Below are 13,362 nucleotides of genomic sequence, written 5' to 3'. Positions count from 1 at the left end.
TTAACCTAAATCAAAGTAGCTATCACCCTTGGTATATAAATCTATTACATATTCCATCTCCTCAACCGTATATGACTAATCAATAAACCTTAATGTTAAAAGATTAATAGTCTAATTATGGCTTAATAAATACACTCTTTTTATTGGTTACATCTATATCAACTTTTCAGACACTTTATGTAACTAGTGTAAATCTCAAACATTCATAATGTACCATCTACTACAGAATTGTCAAATCTTTGCAAGTACAAGTGACACACAAGATATTATGTGGCTACTCCAAGGCAACTCAATTCTCGAATTTAGTTAAAAGAACTTATACAGAAAGAAAACAGAGGTTTTTACAAAATACTGGAATGAATACTATTAAAATGATAGAAACCTAATGATTTAAATTACAGTAAAAGTATTTGTTAACTTTAAAAATCTTGTCTAAGGAGTGTAATGTTTAAAATTGAAAATTTAAACCAGTTAATTCTCCTACATAATTCTTTATATCACACTAGAGAAATAACAATTTTTCTCTGATATATATTTTTGTTTTAGTATTTCAATCAATTGAATTGAAAAATTTAACAGGAGAAATTCATTATTTAAAACACTGTTTTCAATGTTTCTGATTTCTAATATATAGTTTAAGTAAACAATTCTAAAATTCTGAAATACAGAATTTTAGAATTATCATTAATTCTTTTTTACATAATCTTATAGTTCTTTCAATTAAATTTCTGTTCAATAAAAATCTGTCATTATATTTAACAGTGCTTATTGTCATATTGTTTCCATTAAAAGTTTTCTATGAAGTGACAGTTAATAACATTGGTGTATTGACAAAGTATATAGTAACAATAAAAAGAATGTTTTATATATNTAATTCATTTACGTTAAATAATTGAATTATTTTATTATTTTTTTAATACATGTAATCCAATGACTACAGAATGCTTATTAATTTTATTCTATGTAAATAAATTCTAAAACAACAATAGGAAGTAAAAAGCCAAATAAAATCTTTTGCTTCTAATCCACTTCTAAACATTAAATTTTTAGATTGATAGATTATATAACAGTCTACATAATTTCATTTAAGGTACCAATTAAAATATTTTCAATCTTTCAAAAGTTGATAAAAGAAAGTAACAAAACTTATAAATATATAATATCTACAGATATTTTCCATATTAATAGATTCTAGTAGCAAAAACTGATTCATAGTAACAAAGTCTTTCAAACTTTTAAATATCAAATCTGAAGAAAATACATAGTTCAACTAATGTATAATATCAGACTATAGCAACATTTTTTAAAACTAGTATACCATCTTAACAGAAATACACATTCTTTGTTTCCCAACATAAATTTTTAACTTTATTTCAAGTCAAGAATCCTAATTACTTCTGACTATAGACAAAAAGATAGATTTATGGATAAATTTCACTTTAAATTATAACAGATATAATTTTATTATTATTTGTCTATTCTACAGATAATTGAGAACAAATCTGGTCATACAGAAAAAAAATTATAAAAATTCAATGCAGTCAGAAAATTTCTTCTTTTGTTTTCTTACACAAAATGTAAAACTACGAAAAAATTATATTTTTCTTTCCCTTCTGCCAAATATATTTTATGCTAGCTAATTCTAAAAATTTTTATAATCAAAACACCATAAGAAGTGGTGTTTTGATTATAAAAATTTTTAGATATATATGAAAAACAACAAAAAAACCATACAAAGTGGCTAAGAGACTAAAGTTAAATCTAGCAAAACAATTGATATTCAGGAAATGTATATGCTGATATTAATCTCATAAATTTTAATAGCATTATTATCTTTCATTACAAAATTCTAATAAAACAATCTACATGTAACCTAATTAAATGTTTTCAAATTTTCTATGTATATATTGAAATTATTTTATTTATTAATATAAAGACAAAAAGAATAAAAACAAAAATGATGAATGAATAATTTAAATTACGATTTTTAATTCAATTGGTAATTTGAATATAATTTGACATCATTCTGAATACCTGAATTTCAATATGCCTATTTCTGATCTATTTAATAAAATTACTGTATATATATGTTAAGTGCCAATTTTATTAATGAGAAAAATACTTAGAAAAATAAATTCAATGATATAAACTTTTATGCCTGGATTGTTTGTTTTTTCTTTGGATGAAAAATAATTTAATTATCCATAAAAAAACCAAATAGGAAATTAAATGTTTTGGATCTAAACTCACATTGTCATTAACAAATGAAAGGATATTTTTCTAACATATTGCCTTGTGGGAGATGGATATATTATATTATATATTAATTATTTTAATAAAACTAATACAGAATTAATGCACATTTCATTTCTTAATGCACATTTCATTTCATTCATACTTGTATTTTCAGAATAAGATAATATTCTGATCATTTTAACAGAGAAATGAGTCATTATCTTATCATTACTCCACTACTGTTATCACAACTTTGCAAAATCTCAGTAGATGTAATTAAATATGTTGTTACAGAACAAAAATCTATAGAATAATAAAAGCTAGATTTAATTTAACCTAATAAATACTTGCATTGAAATGAATGTTAAATATAAAATTTACAGAAATATTAATGTCATTGATTATTTGAAAATTATAATTCACTTTTATTAGAAATTCACATCTGTAGTGTCATCTTTTTTACTGTATAATTTAATTTTTTTTACAACAATAAATTTTTGTTTTTAAAAATGTAATCTTATATTTATTTACTTTCATTAAAGTTACCATAGAATGAAAAACTTTTACATATAATTTTAATTTTTAACAACCAAAATATATTGTACTTAAATTAAATTTGCTGTAACTTTATAATGAAACAGTAATACATCCGTAATTTCAAACTATCATAATATTAACACCATTATAAATTAAACCGTTATTTAAAACTAAATGGTTAAGAACATTTTTCTAAAGTATATGTTGAAATTTAGAATTATTATTGAAAATAGTGGTAATAAAACTATAAAAACACAAAATATGCTTTTAAATAAATATTTTGAATATATTTATATTCAAATTATTATACACGTTAATTTGAATATCTTTTACCCTATTTTAATCTTTTGTTATTGGCATTTTTTCAGGGGATATCAATTGACTTACAACATTTCTTTTTGTATGTGCAATAAATAAATAAATAAAATAAAATTCAGATTGTAATTCATTTACGTTAAATAATTGAATTATTTTATTATTTTTTTAATACATGTAATCCAATGACTACAGAATGCTTATTAATTTTATTCTATGTAAATAAATTCTAAAACAACAATAGGAAGTAAAAAGCCAAATAAAATCTTTTGCTTCTAATCCACTTCTAAACATTAAATTTTTAGATTGATAGATTATATAACAGTCTACATAATTTCATTTAAGGTACCAATTAAAATATTTTCAATCTTTCAAAAGTTGATAAAAGAAAGTAACAAAACTTATAAATATATAATATCTACAGATATTTTCCATATTAATAGATTCTAGTAGCAAAAACTGATTCATAGTAACAAAGTCTTTCAAACTTTTAAATATCAAATCTGAAGAAAATACATAGTTCAACTAATGTATAATATCAGACTATAGCAACATTTTTTAAAACTAGTATACCATCTTAACAGAAATACACATTCTTTGTTTCCCAACATAAATTTTTAACTTTATTTCAAGTCAAGAATCCTAATTACTTCTGACTATAGACAAAAAGATAGATTTATGGATAAATTTCACTTTAAATTATAACAGATATAATTTTATTATTATTTGTCTATTCTACAGATAATTGAGAACAAATCTGGTCATACAGAAAAAAAATTATAAAAATTCAATGCAGTCAGAAAATTTCTTCTTTTGTTTTCTTACACAAAATGTAAAACTACGAAAAAATTATATTTTTCTTTCCCTTCTGACTTTTGGATAATATAAAACTTCAATTTTTAAAAAAACAAGCCAATAATGACTAAAAAATTTTCTTTTAAAAAAAGAGTTTAAAAAGGTATAAAAAAGAAAATAATTTGCAGAGAAAAAAACTTTATTTACATTATTACTAACAAGCTTCCCAAATGCATTTCGCCTATGGCCTCTTCAGTGGGGCTTACAGCACAAAATCTACGTTCTAACAGTCAACTCATTGAAGAGCCAGTTATATGGTTAACAAAAAATTCCCAGCATTCCGCTGTTAACATTCCGGTATTTAAATTAACATTATTGTTTTGCATAATTATAGCGAAGTGTTCTTTTACCTTTCGCTTTACATTATTTTTTTCCCTAAAAATTATTCTTAATTTATTAATATTTATCTGACAATTATTACTATTACAATGTTGGAAGACAGGAGAATTACTCATTTTCAACCTTACGGCAGCCAAATGTTCCGACAGTCTGATCCTTAATCTTTGTTTTGTTTCACCGACGTAAAAAAAAATTATTTTTATCTAACTCATTTCTTCATACAAAGTTGTAGTTTAAATAATAATTTATTAAAATCAGACTTTTGTTTTATATAATATTATTTATGTAAAATTATTTTATTAGATAGTAACATTCCAGGATGGCCACATAGCCTAAAAAGAAAGGTCAGGTCATCTGAAGTTTTTACTATGGAACATTTTAAAAAAAATAAATGATGACCACCCAAATTTTTGGAAACGACTACGTCTTTTTATTTTTTAAAGAAAATTTCATCATCCAGCAAAACTTTAAAATTAAAAAAATTTGATGATAATTCGCCGCCAGAGGGAGGAAAGAGGATAATCTACATTAAACAGCGCAAATTTCCAGTAGATATAAGGATCTGAAACTCCCGAATGGAGAAGGATGAATAAAAGCAAGACGTCGTAAGGTCATCAATTCCAATTTAAAAAAAAAAAATTATTATTTTTTAATTGGTTTGTTTCTGTGTTTTAAGGAACTTTTTCTAGGGTGGCCACGTAGCCTAAAAAGAAAGGTCGGGTCGTCTGAACTTTTTACTATGGAACATTTAAAAGAAATAAATGATGACCACCCAAGTTTTTGGAAATGACTACGTCTTTTTATTTTTTTAAAGATAGTAACATAATATATTTTTTTATTGTTAAAATCTTAAACATTTTATCTTGTTTAATTTTTAATCAATAAATTTAGTAAATTTTATTTTACTATTATTAACTTTTCAATTATTTTTAACAGTATTAGTTTCTAATCTTTATCTCCCAAAACAATTATTCTCCATAAATGTTATTCAAGGTCATATACATAAAGTTATTCCAACAAAATAACTTTATCCAAATGCCCTTCAGCATCATCATTTTCTTACAACTTAATTTAATAATTTAAAAAGAAGGAAATTTTGAAAGGTCTGTTTTCACATATTAAATACAATTTATGAAAATTCATATAAAGTTTTTAAAATGTATAAGAAATCAAATTTTAAAATTTCCAGCAAGTCTTTAAGAGAACAAATCATGCAGATTTTTATTATTTTTTTGATTCTTTTTCATATTTTATAAACAAAGAAAGTACTCTTTCATTATTATGGTATAAACTATATACAGTAATACCTCAACTTACACTAACTGTATTACACAAACCTGGAATTACGTGATTTTCAAATCTCGTCAATTCATCTTTTGTTTGAGCGCCACACAACTCTTGATTACTCACTCCCTCCACACTATTGTTCAGCTTACATGTTCAGATGTGTCACACAGAATCGACACAAAGCTACAATTTATTTTGTGTTATTTATTTCTGTGTTTGTTATATCTACAGAGACTTGAGAGACTCTATGTGGTAATTTCTTGTAACCGTGAATGAATCAAAAGACAAGATAAGATTAATGAAAACATTTATTAGCTTCAACGTTACACTATCCGGAACCTGTGACCGGTGCTCTACGTGTATATATTGTATATCGCTTGACAAATGTTTTTGAGCGATCCGTTCGCTCTTCTTCAGGTCGACTGAAAATTCCCCGGATGGAGTGTATATTATTTGTTGGGATCAGGTGTCAGTTCCGACTGGGTGGGTCGTTTCTGACATGCACGGTTGTGTGGTGGGGGAGGAAACAGCGGGTTGGCGTCTAACAGCGATTGCCAGGCCAGAGACAGGGTTAGCTCTTCCTTCCGGTTAACGCAGGTGGCTAGCCGACCGGCGTTGTTAATAGCCACACCCTCCAGCCACCTGAGATGCTGTTGGTGGGGCGTGTTGACGATGATAGTAGCCTTCTTGAGTTACGCTTCGATTTCGGGATCCGACGCATATGTTGCAAAATTATACCCCGACTTACACGAATTCGGGGTATAATTTTGCAACATATGTGTCGGATCCCGAAATCGAAGCGCAACTCAAGAAGGCTACTAATCGCAGTGATACGCGATAGGTGGGACCGAGTGATCACTCGGTCCCACCTATCGTGTAAGTTTGGGGTATTACTGTATATGCATACTAGAGAGGTTTGCTCCCACTCAACTCACTTATTAACTCCAAGGGCTTTGTCACTTGTTCATACATTAATTGGTTTTAACAACTTATTTTCAAACATTCTCCTCAAATGTTTATAATGCATTCAACTTATAAATTTCTGAACAAAAAATTATTGATTTATTATTGAAATATCTGCAAATTTTTCAATAATAATAGAATTTTTTGATAAGCAGCCTAACCCTCCTAGCTTCAACTCAACTGTATCCATACATTTTATCCACTTGTTTCCAATATAGATTATTCATAACAAAAAGTTCATAACAATTCATCAATTCCTTTGTCATCATCAATTTATTTTTCTTTGTGATGGAAAAAGTGTTGTGAATTTAAGCTAAGTTTTTTATGTATGTATGTATGTATGTATGTATGTATGTATGTATGTATGTATGTATGTATGTATGAGTAGATACACACTTGGTTAACATATTTCCTGTAGGAAAACATTGTATAAATAGTAAAAGTAAGGTTACTAAGAGTCAAAAACCAAGAAAATTTCATACTATACTTGGATAAATGCAACATTCACAAATTAGAATAATCATTAAATAATTTTTAATAACTCACCTTATTTAATTTTCCAAGAGCAGAAATTAAATCTGCCCATTCACTTGTATATTCAAAACTTTTAAGTGCTTTGTCAACTGCTGTAACATAAGATCTATATCTGCTATCCGAGAATAAATCATATTCTTCTAAAGCATTGTTTGCCATTTTATAAAAGGCACTTTTATATTATACAGTGTAATCAAACACATTGAAATAAATTCTGTAAAATAAAAATTGAAAATAAGAATATTTAATAAAGTGTGAAACTTAATTCCACTAATTTTACAATTAATAATAATAATAAATGATTAAAACAAAATCCTTCATAAGATTAAAAAAATAAAATCTAATTATAACAATATTAAATATTATCAGTAATATATTTCCTATCTTCATTTCAGTAATATATTTCCTATCTTCAGTAAAATATTTCCTATTATCACATCATTTATTAACAAAATATTTGATCATTTTTTGTCAGTTCCATTTTGAGAACCCTTCATCTTGGGCATTGCATCTGTTGCACCAAGTAGTTACACTACTGTGTTTGATGTTATATTTACTCCAATAATGCAATATTTGTTGTATAATTTGAAGTCAGGGCTTGATACCAAAGCAATCAGTTTTATTTTAAAATAAAAATAAATATCACACACACCACATGGCTTAAAACAAATAAGATTAGGTAACTAAAATAATTCTAAAATGAGTAACATTCTGTGGAAAAAAAGCAGGGAGCACAAGACAGTCCTCTCCTGTATGTGCTTTTACCAACACTCATTTTCTCAAAATTTTGGATAACCCACTGTTTGAAGTAACAGACTGATAAAACATTTTAATAAATACATTATGAAAATAACTGCCTAAAAATTTATAATAATAAATGAAAAAGAATAAAATTAAATTAAAATGAAATTGAATAGGTCTGTGTTTTGATTATGAAAAAACTTTTTAAATTACACTGATAATATATTTTTGATTAAAACTAAAAACTATCTTATCTCTGTTTATAAAAGTATACACAAGATTAAACTGCAAAATCATCCTTTAAACATTAACCAAAAAATATAAATTCTCATTTCAAATCAAAAACTAAATTCAGAAAAAGATTTTATCATGGATAAACAGTTTATCACAGCAGGCCAAGCATAACACTGAGTAATGAAATACATAAAATAATATGCTTCATTGATATAGCTTTTCCTAATATAGATAATTTACAAACACACACATTAAAAAATAACTAAACATATTTATGTATTAAATCTATATAACTAACAAGCAATTATTTATTGTGACATTGTCACAATGCCGGGCTACAATTTTTTGTCACAATGCACTTAGTAGTGTCTTTCCCCAGGCCAGTACATCATACTTTTCCTGTTAACAATTAAGTTATACCAGTCATGCATCTAACTTCATTCAGGCAAAAATTTTTGAATTGTAATAACATGACTTCCAGCCCAAAGCTGAAGTTTGTATATAGTTAATCAGGGCCTCTTTTCCCTAAGCTTTCCATATCTGGTCTTGAATTTCTTCTGTCTAATACTGTTCTCATAATTAAGAAAGGACAAACAGATAGACCACAGTGGGAATTTATAAGTCTACAATTTTTTCAAATTGCAGCCCAACAACACAGTTGAATGCAAAACACACATTTGTCATCTCAGCACTGATATATTCATTTGAAGTTATATCTTGAACATACAGAACTAGAACAATTCCAAAGGAAAACAACAAACATTATTAACAAAACACAAGTCATCCATAGAAAGGTTGACTGTTCTTCAAAAAAGAGGATGAAGTTTCATAATAAATCTTCACTAAAAGCAAATACAAACACCGCAAGAATTTTTTCTAAAGAATACAAGAAACATCACAAGTATACAAAGCAATACCTCCTGTAGATAAAAACAGTACACTATTATTAAACTTAACACTGACCTAAATATGACACAGTACTTAAGAGACATAGACACTATAAGTCTTGGACTCAAAAGACTCCACCCTAATGTTCTCAGCCAAGATCATGTTGACAGAACTGCATCAAACTGCTGCTGATTCATGGATACCACTTTGGAAAGATGAAAGAATTCATGATTGCCATTCAAGCCAGGTCATTAATACAACAAACTACAGAAAGCACATCTTAAAAGACAACACTCACAGATGTATACAACTTGTCATATTGGGTTACAAGCTTTTAACATAAACATACTATTTTTGTTGGCAAAACAAAACATAAATTGGATGTAAGATTAAAAGAACATATTGCAGATTTAAAACATAATAAATTCTGTATTTCATGATCATTGTTTATTAAATGATTGTAATATCAACAAACTAAACGTTGAAATTCTACATGAAAAAAAATACATACAATAGAAAATTCAAAGAAAGCTTTGAAATTCTTAAAACCAAAAATTGTATTAATAAAAATTTAAATCACAAAATAAGTGAAAACTAGTTAAATGTTTTATAATTAATTATTTATATTAATATTAAAATAGATTAAACTAAATAAAAGTATGTAAATTGTAAATTAAAAAATTGTATTTTGCCAAATTATGTCAATTTGTATAAATCCGCATTATGACTGGATGCAGACGTGGCTATCAGTGTTGTGTAATGTTTAGTGATCCATTATATAAAACTCTTGAAAGTCTATTAATCTGTAATCCTTTAATTAGTGTACCAGAAATATAAGAACCTTTTTATAGAGAGATTTTAATCTTAAACCATTTGAAATATTTTTTAAGGAAATTATTTCCAGGTACATACTTTTAATATTAATGTACTGTAATAAATTTATGTATCAGTTAACTATGTACCTATTATGTACCAGTTATAATAGTTTCATATTTATGAGTTGGTTGTTAGTCTAAATTAGGTGCAAGTAAATTCTGTGCTGGTAAAACCTGTTTTATTTATACATGAAGATTTTAAATACTTTATTGTAAAAAGATTAACAGAGGGAAAAAATTTTTAAGGTATGTAATAATGGGTGAAAGAATTTTTATGGATTTCTATAATATGTAAAATAAAATGCAAATTTATAAAATTTGTAGGAACGCTCCAAAACCAAAAACAGATGTATAATATTATGCCAGTCCTATGAATGTATATGCTTTCTGTGTTGGAAAAAGTACTTATGGTACATCACGCGAAAAAAATTATTAATTTAATTAAAATAATCTTCTATGTTAAGCTATTATAAGAAAACGAATTTATGTATAAAAATTTTTTGATATTTAGTTGACTGAGGAGGGGCAGTGTCCGAAACGTGCTATCGTACTTGTAACCATCTCAACTAAATAAAGATGGAATATCACCAAGTATTGAAATTGTAACACATCTTGTGTTAGTGAATCAAAGTCATAAGAAAACACGGTTTCAGAAGATTACAAACATACTACTTATCATATATTTACGCAGATAAGACGACCTTCAGATAAGATGAGGTATAAATTTTCGTCAAAGTTTCAAAGTTTTAGCATATATCTATCCTATAAGACGACCCCAAACTATCAACAGCCTATGAATTTAGTTTAGATCAGCAATCATCATCTGGACAATAACACTGTATAGCATATACAGAATTATGTCTTATTTGTAATTTTTCAAATGAACAAATTTTATTTTCTTGCATATGGCAGTACTGCCTTGCTATTGTTGCAAACATTTGCATTGATTTGGGCATTCGGGTAATGACCTTGACTATTCACAAAAACGTTGTATGGGCTATTCTATTTTGTGGACATACCTTACTCTCTACTAGTAAATAATTACAGTTTTTCTGTTTTTTATAATGATTTTAATTTATATAAATTTCAATCTAATTGTTTTTTGTATCTGTCCTATAAGACGACCCCAGATTTTGGGAGCCTTTTTTTATGATTCAACTATCATCTTATCTGTGGAAATATACTGTACATGAATGTAGCCAAATAGCAAATATAATGTAAGTCTTGCTGACAAACAAAGACTTCTACAAACTCAGGAATCATAATACAATGGTACCTGGTACTTCAAACAACTAACCTTGAACACTTTTGAGTTCAAATGGTAAATCTGACAAAAATTCACTTCAGAGTTCAAATAATGCTTTGAAGTTTAACTGAGAGCATAGTGGAAAAATACGCTCAAAGTATAAATGCAATCTGTTGTGCAACCAAGTCATCTCTTGCTCTCACAATTACACTTGTATGTTTTCAGTGCTTTTTTCCCTCTGTATTTTTGATGTGTTTGGTTATTTATATTGTGTGTTATTCATTGATATTTAACAATTTCTTCCTAAAAATTATTTCAGCAATTTTTCATCATTGATAGCTTTTGGATGCCTCATACATTTTGCATCTTTTAGTTCAAAATTTTCCAAATGGAACTTTTTAAGCCACATTTGACATGTTCAAAGTTCAGAAGCATACACATTACAAATTATGTTTACTGTTTGTATGACATTATATCCTTTACAAAACTCAGAAAGTATATTTAAAAAATGTAAAAAAAATATACAATGTTGAAGACAAATATAAAAAACCTTTTACAGTCTTTTTAAACATCTTTTCACAATCACTGGAACACAATCAATATTGGTGGAGTCAACCTTCTTTCATAGGCTCTTCCTCACCTACATTTATATAAACTGGTTATAAGTTCTGTGATATCAGATATCTTCAAAAATTTTATCTTGTTACATTCTGAATAGAATTTTTGAAAATTTTTCTCTGCAATGAAAATTTTTGAAGATATCCAATGTCATGAAACTTCTAACCAATTTACATAAATATAGGTGGAAAAGAGCCTATAAAAGAATATCAACTCCATCAATGTTGACTATGTTACAGTGATTGTGAAAGGATGTTTAAGAATGCAAACATTTTTTTTTGTTTATGTCAGGCATGACAAACCACACCTGACCTATAAGTCTTCAATATTGTATTTTTTTAGATTTTTTAAACCTGTATTTCATCCTAATTTTTATAATTTTTTTCTTTACAATCATAAAGTATAATATGCCCATTATGCTTATTATCTGAAGACATTTAAACTTGATTTTACTCAAACAAAATATGAAGTAAAAAGTTTAAAATAATCTTCTAAACAAAGAACACAATCTCATATTAGCAATGATGTGTTAAATCACACAACTGTTATAATCAAATCATACATGTGTGTTACATGATGACTGCTGTTAAAAATACCCCAGAACTGTGTTCAGCCCAGCATAACATTTACTTATTAACCATCTGACTTGTGAGAAGTATATGAGAGCAACAAAGTCTAAGAGGAAAGTAGTAATATCAACAACTGAGATGAAAAAGGAACTTATCACAAAGTAAGAAATCAGTATGCTGGCAGAGAATCTGGAAGCCATGTATGAGATCACAGACAGAACTCAAACTTATGTTTTGAATGATGAAAATCCAGCAAGTAAGTTGTAAAGTACTATTTGTAAAGTACTTGTAAAGAACCAAGTTAAGCTCTCATCTTTCAGAATTAAACAAAGCAAGACTCAAAGTCTAGTTTAAACAATAAGTTCTTCCCAGCAAAACAGAGAACAAAGGGTTTGAATTGGAGGAGAATATCAGTCAAAGGAATTTTAAATGAATGGAAATCAGGTTTATTTGAGAAATTAACTCTCCTGCACCCTGAAAGGTTTTGACCTGCACCCTGAAAGGTTTTGAATTGTCACCAGGTGACAAGGGAGACAAATCGGAATGCGAAATTAAAAGGAAAAACTGATAAAAACGTGTTTTTCAAGGAAAGGAGTTCTTTGTTCTTTGCTCCAAACCTTTTGTTTCATCATAAAAACTGTTGTTTGACCTTTCATCTATCTCCGAGAGACATTCAATCTCCCGGAGTTATTTGCACTCTTCAAGCTTCATCCCTGTGACAAGAACTATCCTTTTAGTTATTTGTCGAAACCGTGTCTTCTTTTTCTTGTTTCTTCTGATTCTATGTCACGACTTGGTGCATTTATAGACACTTGGCAAATAATTCCATCACCTACATTTACTTCTTACAGAAACGCGTTTCGGGCTTTTGCCCCTCTTCAGTCTGTTACGTCGATAGTTGTGACTTGTGAGTTGTGTGTCCGTACTTCCCGCTCCCTTCCCCTCCCCTCTTTTTTCCCGACTTGACGGACTCCCCCGCATGCCTCGTAATTTGTAACATTACCCTTCTCCGAGTGTTGCACACAGCCTCGCCTGCGACTGTATAAACATTCTATTTTATTTTAATAATTGAAGCCAGTTTTTATGGATGTCGATGCTAAGGTTCTTGTTAATATTATTTTTGTCT

The 13,362-nt window shown here is 27.6% G+C and overlaps 1 protein-coding gene across 1 annotated transcript in view; it reads right to left on the bottom strand.

Annotated features, from left to right (window-relative positions):
* Positions 1–13,362, bottom strand: part of LOC111628865 (protein dopey-1-like) — a 78,761-nt gene that overhangs the window by 54,648 nt on the left and 10,751 nt on the right. Inside the window, exon 2 of the mRNA XM_023372720.1 lies at positions 7,078–7,279. Coding sequence (XP_023228488.1) covers positions 7,078–7,224 — 147 coding nt within the window. The 5' untranslated portion in view covers positions 7,225–7,279. The remainder of the gene's footprint in view (positions 1–7,077; positions 7,280–13,362) is intronic.

Source organism: Centruroides sculpturatus, unplaced genomic scaffold, assembly GCF_000671375.1.
Source record: "Centruroides sculpturatus isolate CEXI.00-Female unplaced genomic scaffold, Cexi_2.0 scaffold359, whole genome shotgun sequence".
In the NCBI taxonomy this organism is placed as follows: Eukaryota; Metazoa; Arthropoda; class Arachnida; order Scorpiones; family Buthidae; genus Centruroides; species Centruroides sculpturatus.
This window is presented reverse-complemented; position numbering and strand designations above follow the sequence as displayed.